Source organism: Sceloporus occidentalis, unplaced genomic scaffold, assembly GCF_023333645.1.
Source record: "Sceloporus occidentalis isolate IW3139 unplaced genomic scaffold, rSceOcc1.0.p SCAF_4, whole genome shotgun sequence".
Lineage (NCBI taxonomy): Eukaryota > Metazoa > Chordata > Lepidosauria > Squamata > Phrynosomatidae > Sceloporus > Sceloporus occidentalis.
Genome location: NW_028316984.1, coordinates 184848588 through 184868757, shown reverse-complemented (window position 1 = coordinate 184868757; position 20170 = coordinate 184848588). Strand labels below are relative to the sequence as shown.

The window sequence follows — 20170 nt, the reverse complement described above, 5'->3', positions numbered from 1 at the left end:
GTGTTTGTATCTCAAATGGATGTAGATAGCAAAGGATCAGGTAATATCTTTATTATAAAGCTTTTCAGTTGAAATCTGTGGCTTAAGCTCATCACAGAAAGCTCACCTCAACTTGTTTTTCAAACTGCTTGATTTTGCGTTTCAATGACTGTACGTATGTGATGAAAGTTACTGCATCAGATGTGCTAGCTGTATCCACTGAATGCTGCTCCAGCTCTTGCCGTGACTGTGAATAATTGAATAGAACATTTTTTAGATTTGAGAAGAAAAGTAAAAAGAGAACTTATGATAAAGGCATTTCCAAAACAAATGGAAACATATTTTAGAATCACTTATCCGTAAGGGAAAACAAGTCTTTAAGAAAATGTCAATTCTATACAATTCATTTTTTTTTAAAAAAAATATTCATTAAAAAAACAAAAAACAAAATAATCAAATTTTCTCATATAACTAAGTTGTGTCCAATAAATTATCTATAACATTTTTGTACTTCCTAAGATAACTGAGATTTCTCCAAAAACATAAATTCTTCAAACTCACTAACTCTTATTTAAATTATGAAAAAGACGCTATGATTCAAGTGATTAATTACAAATATTTATATTGTCATTTGAAATCAACAGATCTGATATTGCTACTATTCAAAAATTAATTTTATCTTTCTTTTATTCATCATATAAAGCAACGTGTATTTCTCTCTTTTTCTCTGTTTGAATATAATTCAAACAGAATCCCATTCCTTATAGAAATCATTTAACGAGCCTTTTTTCAGCAAAGTAGTCAGCTTATTCATCTCATACAAGTCCATTACTTTCAGTCTCCACTCCTCCACTGTCGGTATTTCTTCCGTCTTCCATTGTTTTGCAAATATAATTCTCGTTGCCACAATTGTGTGAAACATTAATTTCTCTTTTTTATTTTCCAATTTTAAGTTATCAGTTATATTCAAGAGATACATCTTGGGATCCATTCGTTCCATAAATTTGAATATTTTTTTCATCTCAATATGAATATTTTTCCAAAATATTTTAGATTTTTGACAATTCCACCAACAATGCAGGTTAAGTGCCGACTTCTTTTTGACATTTCCAACACGTGTTTTTATTCTTAAACATTTTTGATAACTTGTATGGTGTTAAATACCCCTATATAAATATTATAGAGGTTTTTTCTCAAAACCCCATTTAATGTTAAATTTATTCTTTTTTTCCAAAGTCTCTCCCATTGTTCCAATTGAATAGATTCAATTAAGTTTTTTGGCCAATTTACCACACGCTCTTTAACAGTTTCCTCCTCTATCTCGAATATGATTATTAATTTATATAATTTTGATATTTGTTTCTTAGGGTCTTTTATGATATTTTCCAATTCTAATTCTGCTGGTCCAATTCCATTAATTTTATTATCCATGCCAAATCTCTCTTTTAGTTGTCTATAGGCAAACCAATTACTATACAAGAATAGCCTTCACTTAATAATTCCTCTTGTGATTTCATTATCCTCCTACCTTGGTATAATTTCGTTATATCCGCATATGTTATCTAGCCATCTTCCCTTAGCACCTCTCTTGTGAACATAGCTTCATTAGTAGATACCCAGAGGGGGATTTTTGAACACCATCTTGTTTTGAACTTTCTAATAAAATGATTATTAAAGTTACAGTCGAGTTTAGTTTTTCATAAAACAGGTATCCATGTAGTCAGAATTTTAAGTCTGCTCTTTCTAAATTTAGGTTGATTGTTGGTAATAATGGGGAGATTTTGGAAAAAAAAACTTTGGTAGAACTGACATCTTTATTGTGGCTATCTTACCCATCCATGAGATATTTTAATTTTTCCATCAATCCAAATCTTTTTTAATATCCTTCCAAATTTTCTCATAATTGTTACCAAAAAGTTCTATATTTTTTGTTGAGATACTGATGCCCAAATATTTCACTGTTTTTCCCCCAACTTGGAATCCCATTTTTTCTTTCAATATTTCCATTCCCGGTTTAGTCAAATTTGTAGTCAGCATAGTTGTTTTTTCTTTATTCATCTGGTATCCTACTTTCCCAAACTTCCTTAAAGATTTCATCATATGTTCACTACTCTCAACTGGGTTGGTTATTGTCAGGATGAGGTCATCCGCGTATACTCTTAATTTATATTCTTCTCTCTTCAATTTAAATCCTTCTATCAAGTGATTATCTCTAATAATATTCAATAATATTTTCTATGTCAATATAAAGAAAAGTGGTGACATGGGACAACCCTATCTCACCCCTTTATGTATTATGTTTTCTCTCCATTCATCAAAATATATACTTCTTGTTTTCTGTAGATTGTTTCAATCAATTTCTGAAAATTCTCCCCACCTCTATTTTTCTCAACACCCCAAACATGAACTCCCAATTTATGTTATCAAAGGCTTTCTCCATGTCTATGAAAATCATTGCCAATTTTTTATCTATTCTCTTTTCATGAATTTCTATCAAATGTAATAAATGTCTAATGTTATCTTTTATCATTCTATTTGGGAGAAAGCCACACTGATCTGTAAAAATCCAATTTTTTTTCGTATCTTTTAAAATCTTTTTGTGAATAAACAAATAATGTATAGTCTGAATTGAGAGGCGAAATTGGTCTGTAATTTTTTGGATCTGTTGAACCTTTTCCCCCTTTTGGTATCAATATTATATTCGATTGAGTCCATCTTTGGTGTATTTCACCAATCATGATTTCATTCATCGTTAGTAATAAGGGGCCGATTAGATGTTTTTCACACGATTGATAAAACTCATTTGAGAACCCATTGGGAGTGGGGTTTTTCTCCGTTTTACTTTTTAATATAGCTTCTGATAACTCTTGTAAAGTAATTATTCAAAGATTCTGTTTGTTCTTTGGTAAATTTCCTTATTTTTTGCAAATTAAAATATTAAATTATCTTTGAATTTTTAATTCTTGAATCTTTGAAAGGTTCTGTGTAATATGTTAAAATTATCTTCTTAATTTTATTCTGACTTGTTACTAATTCCCCAGCTTCTCTAATTGACATGTTTTTTCTTTTTTAAGCTAAATTTCCCCCAGATTTGCTGATTCAAAATATTTGTTTAACAAATTTCATTTTTCTCCATTTCTTCTATCATTAAAATTGAAATTTGTTTTTGTCAAAATATCTCTTGTAAAAATTGATTTTTTGGTTCTTTCTTTACTTCGTTCTTTTTCTCCAATTCTTTATTGTTTAATTTCTCATCTCTTTTTTCTTTATCTCTGAAGATTTTTTAATTAGTCATCCCCTTATTACTGCTTTAAAAGCATCCCACACTATTTGCACTGATGTACCCTTGTTTAAATTATCCTTAAAATAATTGTCAATATTTGAATTCAATTCTGCAACCAATTTTTCATCTTTCAATACATTTGAAGTTTACATCCTATGTTCAAATCAAGTTGTACTGGATTATGGTCAGACCAAACTTTAGGCAATGTTTTTATTTTGTGAATTCTTGAACTTAGATGAAGTGAAATATGATTATGTCTATTCTAGACCAAGTTTTATGGGGGTTAGAAAAAAATATATAATCTGTATTATTGCTATATTTTAATCTCCAAGCATCAATAGATTCTTTAAATTAAAGAATTTACCTTGTACACTTTAAAGCTTTTTTTCTGATAGTCTATCCAATTTTGGGTGTATAAGCCGATTCCAATCACCTAACATAATTAGGGAATCACATTCTAATTGAGTAAGTTTTCCCTTTAGCTTTTTGTAAAATTTACCTTTATTCTCTAAAGGTCTATATACTCCTAACAACAAAATCTTTTGGCTTTTATGTGTTAATTCTATTATGATGTAGTGTCCATCATTATCATTGTAAATTTCTTTCACTTCATATTTTAAATTAACATATATTACCACCCCTTTTTTTCTGAATTTAGAAGCAGATATGAAATCATTTCCTAATTTAAGACATCTCAGATGTCTTTTACCTTTGTCTTTTATTCTCATCTCTTGGAGACATATAACATCCAATTTTAATCTCTGCAAATAATGAATCCCCCCCCTTTTCTGTTGTGTGTTCATTCCCTGGACATTCCGGGTTAAGAATTTTAAGTATTCAGCCATTACCAAAATGTGTCTCTTGAAAATAAGAAAACTCTCCTTTATTTTAAAATTATATTGCAAATTTATTTATTAAATAAAATTTTAGACTTTATTAAGATTTCACTCAAATTGTGGTAAAAACGGCCTTTAATCCTCAGTCTCTTCTTCCTCTTTATCTTCTTGTTCCTCTCTTCTTATTCTTCTTTCTTCCTGTATCAGTTACTGATAATCTAAATCTAGAGTGGACAGTTCTTCTGAGTTTTGATTTATACCATCTTCACTGAGTGAGTCTTCATCATTTTTTGCAAATTTATTAATAAATTTCCTGCTGAGGCACCCTGGTCTTTTCTTACATATTCCTCATTCCCTTTAAGTTATTTTCCTTTGTTGTTATCGTCTGCTGTTTTGTTCTTTCTTGTAGTTTGACTCAAGAATTTCTTTGCCTGTTCAGGGGAAGTAATTTTTACTCATTTTCCCCCCACCAGAAGGTCAAACATACTGGTAGTTCCCAGCGGTATGAGATAGCTTCCTTATGTAAGAAAGTGTTAGTCCAATATATTATTTTCTCTTACGTAGAATTCTCCCTGGTATATCCTTCAGTACTTTCAGTTCTTGTCCTTCATACTGAACTGTGGTTTCGTTGTGTGTGTATAGGAATTTATCACATATATGTTTCCTGACAAAATAAAACTGCCACATCGCGTGGCAGCCCCTTTTGTCTGGCAATTTGTGACCTAATTCGAAATAGATTGTCAATTTCACCCTCAAACCATTTTGTGTCTTTTAAAAAAAAATTTGGGCAATTTCCACAATTAATTTTTCTGCTAAATCCTCATTTCCCCCCTCTGGCAGACCCCTTATTTTAACACATTTCTCCCTCATTTTCTGTTTCTAGATAGCTTTTTCATCTAATTCTTCTTCCCTTTTACTTGTAATTTTCACAAAGTCCATCTCTAATTTTTCATTTCTAAATTCTAGGATTTCCGCTCTTTGTTTTGTCTTCTGCATATCCATCGTTAATTTGTCCACCATTTGATTTATTTCCTTCAAACCAGTCCTGATTTCCTGTTTAATTTCTTTCTTAAAATCATTCATTTCTTTAATTAAATTTGTTGACAAATTTTCAATTGTTTCCAAAATTAATTGATTCATATCTGGGGTTTTAGATCTATCAATTGATGGTCTTCTTTGATTTTGGTTTTGTAAATTTGCTTTTTGTGATTGATTTCTGGTGTTCGTTATTTCTTTAATTTCCTTCCCACTCCCCTTTCTTTTTCTTCTTCCTTTTTCTTCCTTCTTTCTTTTTTTAAAGAGAGAAACCCAACACCACGATACAAAATGTAGAATCAAGAAGTTAGAATAAAAATTGTGTAAGGCGAATCAAACCTTAAAGATAAATTACTTTCTTTCCCCTTTACAAACACTTGCTTCCCACCCTTAAACCCTTGCCATTTTCATTCTCTCGTATTTATATATATTTGCTTTACATATATTAACTTTTCACCCACAATATAAATCTACTACATACCTATTCAAAAACACTCTTCGGTATTCAAAATTCCTCCAGGGCGAAATAATATATAACCAGGAAGTTCTTACAAAGTTGTTTCCTCCCCTTTTTACTTTGTCAGTTCTCCCACTCTCAATATTCTATACTCAAACTACCAGGACCAGAATCCTTTACACCACCCACTTCCTATTACTCTATGGTAACTTTTATTAACACTTCCGTCCTCTCTATCTCCTATTTCCTCTTCCTCTCATCTAACCCTCTAGACTTCCATCTCTGTTTCCCCCTCCTCCAACTCCTCCTTGCCTGGAAAAAGTGGGTCTATATATACTGTGTGAGCCTGGGAATGCAGGAGTGATTTGCATGTGTATTGTTCTGGGCTGATGGCTGGCCTCAGGCTGGGAGGCTAATGCAAAAGAGGATTAATGTCTGCTAATTGGTGATCATTATCTGCTGGGAAAGCCCGACTCTGAATGGTTTCCCATTTGCATTTGCTGAGTCCTTATTTTGCTATTCCTCAGGACTGGTAGACAAATTTTGTTCACTTTCGTTCACTCTCTGTCTTCCAACTCTTCCTCATGTAGTTTACGTAGTTCTGTCTTCCAACTCCACCTCCTACCGTCTCTCTACCACTTTGGCTTTCCGCTCTTTGAATTCCTCCTTTATCCACTCTTCTATCCACACCGTCTCCTCCTCCCGTCCTCGTTGACCCCACCTTTGTCCTTCTTCTCTCAAAACAATCCACCTCCTTCTTCTCTCCTCTGACGTATCTCAATATCTCTACACCGCTCCTCCGCACCGCAACACCACCAAAGTACTACCTCCTCTCCAACCCCACGGAGTTGTCAAGGTATGCTAGTTATGACTGGATGAGAGTGTAGTAAACTGGCAGGTGTAGCCCATGATGCACTAGCAGTCAGTCATGTAATTAGCTAATTAGGCCAGGTGATTGTGTTAGCCAATTAGCAAAATATAACTGCCTGGGTTGTTGGGACCATTCTCTGTACATGCTCTCCATGCTAGTTGTGACCTTGCTGGTTATACTGCTCTCCATACTGCTGCAGTGGTAAGATAACATTGGCATGCTGCTGAACTAGGAGTTTTTACTGTGCTTCAATTTTTTACTGCTACGTACTGTGCCATTTGTTTTTTGCTTCTGTTTTAAGACTTCTGCTGAGTAAAGCTATTTTTGTTAAACACCTCCAAAACTCTGCTGTTGTTATTTTTGCCTCAATATACACACCCCAACAGGAGTACAGGTGCATTTTCAAGGACATGTAGATAATAGGGCTGATTTAATTCTTTAAAAGAGCATTTGACTGCAAAATCATTGTCTTAACTCTGGATGGTGGGAGAAAGACTTTATTCTTCTTGGGATCCACAATTCAAAGCCCAAAAGTCTTTAAAATATATATATATAAATCGCTATCCACATCTCTTTCCCTCTACCTTTTCAAATCCAAACATAGTCCTTTAAATTTCAGCAGCAAATCCTCTTGATTAAGTACCTTTAAATTTAAGTCCTTCAACCTTGATTCAGCACAAACAACAATCCCCCTTTTCTCTCAATCATAGGGGAATTGGCATAGTAGTTATGCTCCAAAAATCTCAGTATCCATAATCTTCTTTATTCTTCTTTACCTTTCAAATTAAAAGAGCTGGCGGCACCTCTGTGCAAAGACCCACGCTGTTAAGTCCATGCAGGTGTGGAATGCTCTCCAGGTCCCCTGTCCCACTTATTTCAATTCACCTCCTGAACCAAGGGTGAATTTACTTCTGATTTCTCAGCTGTAGATATGGGTTGAGGACCTTCCGATAAGCCGCCTCTGATCCGCCTATAACTAGCAGGAATTTTGCTGATCCCTAAAAGCATTTTGGGGGGACAGCTCCCCTCATTCGACTAAGACGTCTCACAGAGCACCTAGAGCCCATCTTGACGAGGCGCCATTCCCAACTGGAAGTCTGAATTATATCCAATTCAAATAGGTAGAGAAGGCTTATCATTTTATCAGATACCCACTCTTACTCATGGGGTATTTGTAAACTCCCAACATGGTACAAAGCCATCTCTTCCATGATAAATGTGCAAATGAAGCAAGTTTTGCAAATGATGATTAGGGACAGTGAACACAATTAAGCAAGGAAATGGCTAACTGTGACAAATGTTTTGACAATCTTATGTTGAGCAGTCTTACCTTGGAAATTTGAGAATGAAACTCCGTCATGTTTTGTCCCAGCATTTGACCAAATTTGCTGAGTACTTCCTTATGCCAGGAGTCATACTTCAAGTTCACCTTGGATTGTACCTACATAGTTAAGACAGTGTTAAAACATTCTTCCTCAGTAACATGAAAACTTCCTCTTTTTACTATGTTGCACCTACCACCCCTTCAAATTCCAGTCTGCACATATATACATTTAAATGAAAGCTAATAAAAATATTGGCAATACCTATGTTTTTGATTTTGTGAATTTGCTGCCCAGTAGAATATATGGGAACCTAAATATTCTAGAGGCACCAAGATCCCATCTCATCTTGGAAGCAAAGCAGGGCCGGCTCTGATTAGTACTTGAATGGGAGACCACCAACAAATATCAGGCTATGTTTCAGAGGAAGGAACTGGTAAAACCACCTCTCAGTATTCCTTGCCTTAAAAAAAATCCTATGAAATTCACTGGGCCACCATAAGTCAAAAGGGGATTTGAAGGTATCCACACACGTATTATATATAGTAGGTAGACAATTATATTACTGTGAGCGGGTGAAAAGCCACAGTGTGTGGGTTGCCCTCAAACTGTCCCTCCGCATCAAATAGTCTGAAGAGCCTTGGTAAATGGGAAAATAACTACAATCCATGATTTGATGCTGGATGAATATACCAAGCTGGCTGGATGAATGTGAGATGAGGGGTTAAACCTCTCTCTGTTCTATCTGCTTGGGTTTTCTGTACAGCAGCAGTCGAGCCCTGAGGGCCAGAGAGATAGAGTTGGAGCGGTTTATCGGGTACCATTCGCCCTCACCAGTCTACTGGGCCCTGAGTGTGTGTATCTAAGAAGAATGGCCAGAACATCCTAGGAATTCTGTCGGTGTACTGTTTGCTGCACTACTCAACAGTCACCAGTATGCTGATGACACTCAACTCTCTCCCCTCTCTCCATTTAACTCCAAGGGCACACAACTGTCTCCTTCTTTTCCATCTACTGTAATTCCAAAGAACCTGTTTCAGTACTAAACCAGTCTTTGGTATCTGTAATGGACTGTATGAGGGCAAACAATCTGAAACTCAAACCAGATCAGGCAAAGGTGTTCTCGGTCAGTTGAAAGGGATATGAAAGAACAGGGATTCAGCCTGTGGATTCATCACTACCAATGAACAGGGATTCATTGGTAGTTATACTACCAATGAAGTCTCAGGTTTACAGCTTAGCCTTACTCTTGGACTCAGTCCTCAGTTTTTGAGGTCCAAGTTTCAGAGGTGGCCAGGAGTGTGTTTGCATAATTAAGGCTAGTGTGCCAACTACAGTACATTTGTTCCTTGAAATGTCAGATCAAGCCATTTGACTACATCCCACTAGGATTACTGTAACACACTCTAGTGGAACTGCCTTTTGGAAATTGTTTGGAAACTTCAGGAGGTCCAAAATGCTGCAGCTTTACTGCTGACCAGGGCTGGTTATAGGGAGCATATAATTTATTTGTTGAAATAACTTCATTGGCTATCAGTCAATTTCTGGGCACAATTAAAGTGCTTGTATGACATATAAAGCCCTGTGTGGCTTAGGTCCAAAATATCTGAAAGCATGTATCTCTCTATCTGAGCCCCCTAAGCCTTATGTTCTTTGGGGGAGGGCTTTTTCTCTGTCCCATCATCCTCACAGGCGTGTCTGGTGTGTGAGAGAATTTTTTCAGTGGTTGCTCCTAAGCTATGGAATTTTCTTCTGAGGGAGGCTCAATCAGCCCTCTCACTACTCTGTTTTCACCAGCAAACAAAGATCTTATTTAAACAAGCCTCCAGCCTTTAACTGGTGTGAGTAAAAGGATGTGCAATGGCTGTGCTGTTTTTAATATGTAATTTAAAAATGTTTTTAACTGTTTTAAAGTCATGCTTTAATTAATTTAACAGTGGGAGAAAAGCAGGATGTAAATGAAATTTGAAAAACACAAGTATTAGGGCTTAAGTGAATAAATCACAAATCTAATCTATTAAGGTTCAAAGTGTTCACCTTTCCATAGTCTATAATAACTGGCCCAAATTCCTTCCTGGTTTCTGCATTGTCGAAGGTTCCTCTGGCTTTTCTTATTTGAACCAAAAGTGCTTGCCACTTATTTAAATCTTCTCCAAGGCGATTGTAGATGTTTTCTGCTTGCATATCCCATAAACACTGATACTGCAGCCAAACCTACAAATCAAATACATGCAGAAAGAAACTAAGTAATTCTTTTAAAGTGTTTAGAAGTTATCATGCAGCCAATTTTCAATCTATGAATGGAGAAACTGATAACTACCCTAAAAGCTCCATCTTACCTTAACATATTGTTCAACCTCTGTTACAATCCCCATAACTGCAGAGTAAGATTCTTCAAGTGCTGAAGGACCATCTGGCATTCGTGTCAGTGCATTGCGGTAGAATTTTTCCTCTTCTGATAACTCATAGTGTACTCCTACCTAACAAGATCCAGAGTTCAAAAACATCAACACACATTTTGAATTTCAGATCCAATAAAGATTTTTGAAGATATTAAATCAACTCAAGCACCCGATTCAGAAGTATATTTTTATACTGACCTGATATCTTTGACTTTGGATTCTAGGCAATGATAGTATTACCATCTTCCAAGCAAACAATTCTTGGAAGAGTTTGTATCTGCAATCTTCAATTGGTGGATTCAGGTAAATCACCTGGTTCGTTATACGCAATTCATGCACAACATTCTGTAGGAACATAAACACATGTTCAGTTTTGTTATGCTATACAAAGTAATAAGAAAATACATTTAAACATTCAGCCTGGGTTGTGGTATAACAATTAGGAAGTATGTTACTACATGATTGCCATAACACCTGTATATTTAAAACACAAATGCAAGCTGCAAAATTTCATATTCTCTTACAATTCCTTTGAGATTTTAGCCTGATTTTAACAAAATATACACCAGTAGTGCCATTCTTAATACTCAGCAACAAATCTCCAAATTCAGCATTTATAGGTAAATGTATATTCATTTGTTAGGTAATCACACCTAACACGACTTACTTAATCACTGGTATTTACTGTAGTCATGTATGCACCACTGAGTATGTAAGTTCAATGGATTGAGTGTGTGCTGCATTTTTATTCTAGTTGTTAGGGGGGGCATGGGCACACTTTTTTTTGGAGGGGGATGTCTCTCTCTCCTGGCCTGTTTAAAGGCCTAACATAGTGCAAGGGAGTGAGAACATGGGAGAATTTTCCATTGCACCACCTAAGGAGTGTGTAGGCTTTTTCATTAATAATAAATGATGCACTAAGGAGCCTTTGCAGGGGCAGCACAAAGCCCATGACCTGCACTTTGCCACAGTGTAAACATTCATCTATGGCATCACAACAGCTAGAGGAGTCTCTGGATACCAAATTCTGTTTTAAGATTAAATTTCTTCCATTTACAACAGCAATAGCAAGTACATTTCTATTCCGCTTATTAGTGCACTTAAGCACTCCCTAAGCAGTTTACAAAGTGTAAGCTAACTGCCCCCAACAATCTGGGTACTCATTTTAGCGACCTCGGAAGGATGCAAGCCTGAGTCAAGCTTGAGCCCTTTTGCTGGTATTGAACCCGCAACCTTATGGTTTTGAGTCAGTGGCTGCAGTACAGGCATTTAACCATTGCGCCACCTAGCATCAATACAAAATACCGTATTCTAGTTCTGGTTCAAGATTTCTCATGAGTCACAGCTAACAAATAAAACTGCATGGATCCTGTTGGAGAGGCAGAATAAAAATAAATTATTATTATTATTATTATTATTATTATTATTAAATTCAAGGTGAAGACGTACTTTAATTTTGGGCTCGCCACCTGGCTTATGACTGACTTGTGGAGCATCTGTGTCCATGTCAACTTCTGCTTTGTCGTCAGCTTGACCAAGTAGTACTTGTGTCCATGCTCTCAGCCCAGCTTGCAAACGAACTCCCAGTATTCTCTCAATCTAAGAAGCAAATGTATTTCAAAATTCAAGCTGTTCTAGTGATACAAAATTTAAGTTAGTATCTGCCACTAGATGCCACTGAATATTCCTATTAACAACACTTTTACCACTATCCTATTGAAATAGATTTCCCAGCAAACTGCTTCTAACTCTGTTCAGTATGTGACAGTAAATCGATAAACACAAATAATCCCTCTGAATTTTATGTGCAGATCAAGAATGAAATCTCCACTGTCATTGCTGGCTTACTCAAATTACTTTCTTTGCTACACATGTACAGTCTCATGGATGACAGTAGACTATCCATGTTTTAGGCTGTGGACTGCACAATGAAGAAAAAAATAATTTAATGTAATTAGTTCTAATATGTTTGTTGGCTACATTCTCTAAGTCACTTTCTCCAAACATCATTTGCTCATCATTCTTAACAAAGTATTCATAGTCATTTTGTTACTCTCTAAACTGAAAAGAGACAGCCAGCATGGTGTAGTGGTTTGAGTGTTGGATAACAATTCTGGAGACCAAGGTTCAAATCCCTGCTGTCACAGAAACTTTGGGCAAATCACACTCTCTCAGGTTCAAGAGGAAGGCAAAGGCAAATCCTCTCTTAATAATCTTGCCAACAAAATCCTGATTGGTACAACTTAGCATTGACATATGCCAGAAATGATTTGAAGGCGCACAGCAAACTGAAAACCTCCATAAAAGTGATATGCAGTTTAACTCTGTATTGCAATGTTGGGAAATAGAGAGAACTATCAATCGAACAATGCTTTTACTCAAGATCTCTCTGAAGTATGCAAGCCAGATAGCTATGTTTCTTACCAAATTAAAAGTTACCTTCACTTGACAACTGCCTGCAAAACTCACCTCCATATCCAACTTATTAACCCAGATGGGCAAGTTGGAATAAGAATGAAGGTTCAAGTCATCCACAGCTTTTTGAACTCTGTTCAAAATTTCTGAGAAGGTTTTGTGATCATACATGCAAGTTTCCAAGGATCTGACTTCAAGATCTATTTTCTCTTCAATGATGAGCAAGTCATCCACCTGAAAGACAGAAGTAAAGCAGTCATTTATGAATTAGTTTTAGATATTCAAAATGGTGCTTTCCATAAAGCCAACTCTGCATTGATGGATGTCCAATCTGCTGTTTTCTGTAATACTAGAACCAATATTTTTTTTAATTTAATGGGGGATTTAGCATGTATAACCAAATACATGTCTATTACCAGGGTGAGATGTCTCTCTCACAGATTACATTGTATTTTAAAAACTGTAACAGTTAAAGTAGCCAATTTACAGCATATTTAGCACTTAATATACTTTTGTTACTTTGGAAAAAATTAGAATAAATGCATCGTTGTTTTCTACTTGAACTACTTTATTCTAGCAAAATCCATTCTGTTATTAGACTGTATCAGCACTTCAAGATGAACTAAAATGCTGCTACCATCTTTAACATCTGCACGCTAATTTCTCCAGGCTTCTATGATATATATTACCTTTTCAATAGTCACCTATTTCAAACCGGCAAACCCAAATATTGAATACCAAATTAACTCACCTTTTCCTGGAAGTTGAAGACAGTCTCTGCTAGTCGCTGGACATATGGATCAAGTTTGTAAGATTCCCACACCAGAGCAATGCCTTCTCCAATCAAAGCCTGAACTTCTTTCTTCAGACCAGCAACCAAGAGGGAAATAGTGTTCCGTTCTTCCACCTTTTCACAGGTCCGCTCATAGGTCCGGACACTTTCAATCAAAGAAATAGCAAAAGGATAGAGCTGATTTGCTTGGTGGGCTTTGTTGACTATTGCAAGAGGAACACGGAACCCAAGCCACTTAAGGTTACGGACTTCCTTAGAAAGCGTGATTATTTCTGGGAGAAAGTTGACCTTTAGTTTGAGGACATTTCCTGTTCGGCCTCTGACACGAGTGCTTTCGATGGTGAAAATGCGACCAGAGACCCCAAGGTTACGCTGCTGAACCTTCCTAGCCCAGTCATCAAATATCTCTTGAGTGTTCAGCTTCATACGAAAGCTGTCTCCATCTTGTTTTAGTTTCTGACCTTCCACATGATTCTCCCATCCCTTCCCAAGAACATCTTCAACACGCTTCATGTATGCTGTGAGCTGCCTGTCAATCTGTTTAGCCCAAATTATAGAGCCTGATACAGGAGGCAAATCCCGCACATGACTCATTTTACAAGCCTGGCTTTGTGGATATTGTACTTTGAATTTGTCATGGAGCGACTCTATGTCATCTTTCACACGCTGAATTAACTGTGTTTGGTATTCACGGATAGCACCTCGGATATGGGGCCTGACGAACAGAGCATTGAATCTAGAGAAGATTCTGAACATTTCATTGGCATTCTTTGCTGTGCCAAGCTGGTCTCTTAGGCGAGCAGTAATGCGAGTTTCAACTCTATCGATTCTTTCATCGTATCGCTTCATTGCAGCTTCCCAGGCCTCTGTGCCTTCTTTGGAAACATCCAAACCATCTACTTCTTTAACATTTTCATAGGCAAGGTTTACTTCTTCAATGGCATTGGCATCAGCAGCATCAAACAGCACTTCTGCTACTTTCATGTCTTGGGGTTCAGGCACCTCTCCCTGATTTTGCTGGGCCACTGCAGTCACCTACAGAAAAAGAAACAGTTAAGGATATCTTATTACAATGCTAGTAGTAGTAATGATACTATTTCCAACATTATGCAGAGATATAGTCTTAACACTCCACAAGGTTTCAATAATTTACATGCCTATTCATTGAGTTTTAGCCTCCAATTTAATATATATTTGCAGTATCTACCCTAAAAATTAGTAATATGTGCTCTTTGCCATTTAAGCAATTTCTTTGGAAGTAAATTCATTTCTCTCTCTGACTTTACGGGGTAAAGTATTCAAGAGGAAACTAATCTGAGTCAAGAGACAAATGTCAATGTTTTTGTTTCTTCGTGCAAATGCTTCTTTAAGAGTAAAGAAATGTAAAATAAAATTCCAATTTTTTTTACTTTCAAAGGTTTGACAAGACTAACTGCATACATAATAGAAACTACTGCTGAAACTAAAGAGAAGCATTCATCATTATTAACAAGGCAAAAGAGAATGAAAAATATATTACCTGAGGTCTCAGCACTCTCACAATAACTGCTCTCAGTTGTTCGTGTTGGCGTCGAAACTTCCGCATTTGGTCAAGGCGAGCCTGCAGCTTTCTGTGAGCAGGATTGATACGCCACACCATCTTCAGATTCTCTTCTCGCTTCCTTTTCACAATGTCTCTCAGCAAAACCTGCAGTTTCTCATATTCATCATCCCAAGTCTGGAAGACTTCAAAACACGCAACCATGACCTGAAAGAAGATGAATACAGATTCTGAACACTTCACTTCAGTACATTAGATGTATCCACCAATGACATGATTTCAGAACTGGAGTGGGCACACTCTGGTGGACCACTGACAATTTTCTGCTTCTAAAACCCTCACAGACTCAATTACACACAAAATGGAATTAGAAACAGCTGCCAGTTCACTTCTAGTGGGCTTGAGAACAAAACAAGGCACAAGATAGGGAGGCTATACCTTGTTTTAAAGAAGAATTGCTGCTCTTGGAAGCTTGTACGAATAGCAATTCTTTGTCCCCTTGACCAGATATAAGAATTTTGGTGTGCATGTGTGCTGGTGGTGGGATCTAAGAGGTGCAGGACTTCATCAAATCATAGAGCTGGAAGGAATCATAAAGTCCAACCCTTTGGACAATGCAAGATCTCCAACTAGAGCATCTTCAGCAGGTAGTTGTCCAGCCTCTTTTTGAATATGTCCAGAAGAGATCCCACCACCTCTTTAGGCAACTGGTTCCATTGCTAAACTGCTCTCACTATCAAGAAGTTCCTTCTCATGTTCAACTGAAATCTACCCTCCTGTAACTTAAAACCATTAGACCTGATCCTATCCTCTGAGGCAGCAGAGGACATGCCTGTATCCTCCTCTTTATGGCAATCCTTGACATATTTAAAGAGTGTTCACCAAGCTGAACATGTCCAGCTTCTTCAACCTCTCCTCATATGTTTTGTTCTCCATACCACTTATCATCCTTGTTGCCTTTATCTGAACTGACTCCAACATGTCTATATCCTCCTTAAAATGAGGTACTCAGAACTGAACACAGTTTTCCAGATGAGGCCTAACCAGTGCAGAATACAGGAGGATTATTACTTCCCTTGGCTTGGAAACTATGCTTTTATTAACACAAGATAACATCTGCCTTCTTTGTTGCAGGCATCACACTGATGGCTCATGTTCACCTTATGATCAACAATAATCCCAAAGTCCTTTACATACATAGTACTGATAAATTCCTATACCTATGCATTTAGTTTTTGTGGCTTTTGTGTAAAAATTCTATATTGTTTCTGTTGAATTTCCTTTTAATAATTTCATTCCTGTTTTCTAGTTCATCAAGCTCCTTTTGAATTCTGTTCCTAGTTTCCAATGCTACCTTTTCCAGTTTTGTATCATCTGCAAATCTGAGAAAGATTCCTTCTACTTCCATCATCTAAATCACTGATAAAAAATTGGAAAAGTGTCGGCCCCAGGACAGAATCTGGAGACACTCCACTTGTGACCTCCTACCAACTTGAAGCACAGACTCTTTGAACAAGGCTTTCCAATCAATTATGGATACATCTAATAGTATTTCCATCTACTCCATATTTACTTAATATTTGTTAAGTAAAGTTCCCACACATCTCAGTGATATCACCATCATTTTTTGTTTCTAATACTAATACTTCTGTGAACTATGAGGACTGCAATGAGAATTTTGTGATGGAGCTGGCATTCCTTCGAAATGCACAATACTCTTCCTCCACTCTATAAGCAGCAAGACAATCTTACCTTCTCAAATTCTTCATAAGCAACATGCATCAGTTTTCTTGTCCCCAAGACCTTGAGCAGCTGGGAGCTCAGGTCTCTTGAAATGGCCTCCACTAAGCGCAATGCCCTTTGAATAGGGTACTTTGTATTTCTGATTTTTCTCAGGTGAGTGAAAATCGCAACTAAGGCCTGCCTTATTTTATCCAGTTCAGTAGCAGACAACAGGTCATTCAGAGGAAAGTCTTTCATCAATGGATTATAGTCATTTACTGTCTCCAGTGCCTGTTTTAAACCTGGATAGTGCAACAGAAAATTGACATTGATTTTTCAAACTGCTAAAAGATAATAATATGCAGTGCAATTTACCTCCAAATGACCCAGAATCTACATTTCTGGAAAATTCTGTTTGAGCAGAATCTATAACTTCTTACCTGTGTCAGTATCAAAACTGACAGTAGCATGAAAACGCTTGCCATGTTTCAAGATATCCAAAGTTAAGAGAACTTCAGGGCTTTCACGCTTCTCTTGGATGCGATAAAGAGCACGTTCCAAATTCAACCAGAAGCTAATTTCTTGCAGAGCAGTACCTGATGCAGGGTCTCGATCTAGCTTGGTCACCTTGAAAAAAAGGACAGAAATATTAATACGTATTTAATTAAAAGTACCCAAATGTACATAAGGTCTTTTAGGTAATCAGATGAGCACAATGCCTACTTGAACAGCTCTACATTCTGAAAAGTTGTGTGGCTACATGAATAGTGAGTGTGTCTTGCTCAAACTAAAGAATAGAGAAATGAATTAACCTAAAACTTAGCTTTCAACATTAAAAGTACAATTTAAAATACATATAACATTGGTTCTACAGTATAACTCCCATATCCATGAGAGTGGTACCTCTGCTGCTTTCACTTACCCACGTCTAAAAAAATATGCTCTCTCTAGGCATTTTCTATGTCCACCAGATTCTATGGGATGCTTCTAGCAGAAACTGACCATCGAGTTGCACTGGAAGACCCTGAAATACCTAGAGCACAACTCTTATGATCAACCTCCTCCAGAAGTCATTCATTTCAACAGAGTTCGCTATTATCTGTGTTTCCATGGTAAGTCCAGGAATGTATCCTTTGTGGATATGGGGGTAGTACTATATACGTATTATAGCCCATTCCTACATTAAGACATTTACCGTTGAGCTATCTGCCTACATTCAAGAAGCTCTCTGTTGCAGATGACTCTGTAGTGCATACTAGAGCAGATTCTCTCTATATGCAGGGTATCACTTAAGATTATGACTGGGCTAAATGTCACCAATGAAACCCTTTCGCCCACAGTTTGCAAACCTCCCAACCCACACACTAAATATGCAACAGCATCCTTTAAAGTGCACAATAGGGCATATCACTCCTCCCCCGATTTAGACCCAGAGGCTTAAAAAGCTCAATTGTCTTATATTATCTTGTCCAGCCTCTTCTGAGCCCACAGCAGGTCCTGTTCTTTAAACAAAGGCTCTTATGGGCCTAAATTAAATCAGTGGGCCTATTGCCCTGTTGTACTCCCTAGAAGGTATGGTTTACCTTTTGGATCTCTCTAATCCACCGGTTAACTCCAGACTGCAGTTGATTGAGAAAAGTTGGGTCTTCAACCTTATCACCAAAGTCAGCAACCTTTGGCTTTTCTCCACGCTCATAACACTGCTTAGCAACGTTAGTAATAATTGGGTGAATTGGCAAGCTAATCTCTGGAATTTCAATATTCTGCTGCAGATGCAAAAGTCCCATTTCAAGTTCTGCAATTTTTTTCTCAACCGAGGGAGCCATTTTATCACCATCCCTGAGGGAACACAGAAGTATACCACAGGAAATGTAAGTCAAAACCAAGCTCACATGCAATACTTATGTATAAGTCTAGAAATTTCAGTCAAAAATTGACCCCCAAAAAACTGGGTTGATTTATCCATGGGTCAAAAAAGGAACCACTCTCTTTTTCTGAGGAGAGTGGCAAAAGGAGAGAGTTTAGTTCATCCCAAGAGCACCTAAAAGAAGCACCAACCCTTTCTACTCTGTCCACCATGGCTCCACTTCTGACCTTTTTGCATGCCTGGGTTGGAAAAGCAGAGTTATGTCTGCCAGAACTTTGTAAGTTCTTTGGCACTGTTTTCCTTACCTTTATCCTTTATATCCTTTGTTATATGCCTCTAAGTTTTACCCTCGACTTATCCACGGGTCAGATCAAAATCCATAATTTTGGTACCGAAACCTGCCCTCAACTTATACGAGAGGATGACTTATAATCGAGTATATATGGTAAATGTGCACCTCCCAAAAGACTAGGTAAAATATTACTGTTTCAAATTTAGTAATAGAAGACTGTGATTTAATGGGTTAATTGCTTGCAGTTAATCAATTACGTGCAGTTGCAAAGGCCTCTGTTTTCAACATACAGTGCTCTGTGCTAGCTGCCAAATTGCCCCTTAAGCTATGGGGGCCTATAGAAATTGCCTTAAATGTGGCATGAGAAGTTCTGATAAGCAGAGAAATGGAAAATCCTAAAACCTGCAGACACATGCATTTTCAAATGCATGAAAATCTTAGTAGAGTTTGTCAAAAGGAATGGAGTTTTCCAACATGTGGGCACATCTGGAATTTTGAAATGGTGCTACAGGTTGCCCACATAAAATGGCTACTATGAAAAGGAATTGTCTATTCACAAAGTGGCTACTGTGATGGCTGAGACCCATCAAAATGCATCCATTTCACCAAAAGATAAATGGTGAGGCTAAAAGACAACTTGCCAAAGAACCTGGACATAAGACAGAGGGCAGAGCTCAACCCTAGGACACAAATCCTTTTCTCTGAATCCAGTTTTCTGTTTCATCAGACCACCAATTCCACAGAAGGGCAAACTAATTAATTCCCCAAATCACCTATAACATTATTTGTTCCACCAAAGGCATTGCTCCAGATAGGAGAACACCCAAATCCAACAAGTGAACCATAGACACATGTGCTAATCATAGAAATCACCTCTCTTATATTTACACTGTAACCCCCCCCTCTCTCAATTACTGCCACACTAACTCTTCTGTATAACCTATACACCCCATCAGTTCACGGACATGCAACCTAACATCATATAGATTCACCATGCAAGAAACACTCCTCGTCTCCTCTCCATCCCACTCTCACAAATCCTTCCTATTATCCCTGGGCATCCTGTATCTTTCTCCATCCCACCCCAGACCATTTCATAGCCCTCCTCACAAACCATATGGACACCCCACACCTCTTCTCTGAAAGTCACAATACTGGCAGCAGGAAAGGCCCTTTACATTTCTTCTTTGTGTGTAGATTTTAACAGGCGGCTGGGTGTGCTATGAACTAACACACCTTACTTAAAGCCCCTACTATTTTCATTCCTCCCAAAATACTGTTTGGTCTGAGGTGAAGATGGAGGGAACGGCTGAAATCCTGGTGCTTCACTTTGCAGGGATCCAAGGCTCGCTCTAT

At 37.2% G+C, this 20170-nt stretch overlaps 1 protein-coding gene across 2 annotated transcripts in view; it reads right to left on the bottom strand.

Annotated features, from left to right (window-relative positions):
- The window catches only part of DYNC1H1 (dynein cytoplasmic 1 heavy chain 1), a 72904-nt gene that overhangs the window by 41297 nt on the left and 11437 nt on the right, over positions 1-20170 (bottom strand). For both annotated transcript variants that reach the window (XM_089522555.1, XM_089522556.1), the window contains exons 4-15: positions 18239-18494; positions 17096-17282; positions 16686-16957; positions 14913-15140; positions 13352-14428; positions 12655-12834; positions 11635-11784; positions 10384-10530; positions 10123-10263; positions 9821-9997; positions 7792-7902; positions 107-226 (exon numbers count right to left, since the gene is read on the bottom strand). In XM_089522555.1, the coding sequence (XP_089378681.1) occupies positions 107-226; positions 7792-7902; positions 9821-9997; positions 10123-10263; positions 10384-10530; positions 11635-11784; positions 12655-12834; positions 13352-14428; positions 14913-15140; positions 16686-16957; positions 17096-17282; positions 18239-18494 (3046 nt within the window). The remainder of the gene's footprint in view (positions 1-106; positions 227-7791; positions 7903-9820; positions 9998-10122; positions 10264-10383; positions 10531-11634; positions 11785-12654; positions 12835-13351; positions 14429-14912; positions 15141-16685; positions 16958-17095; positions 17283-18238; positions 18495-20170) is intronic.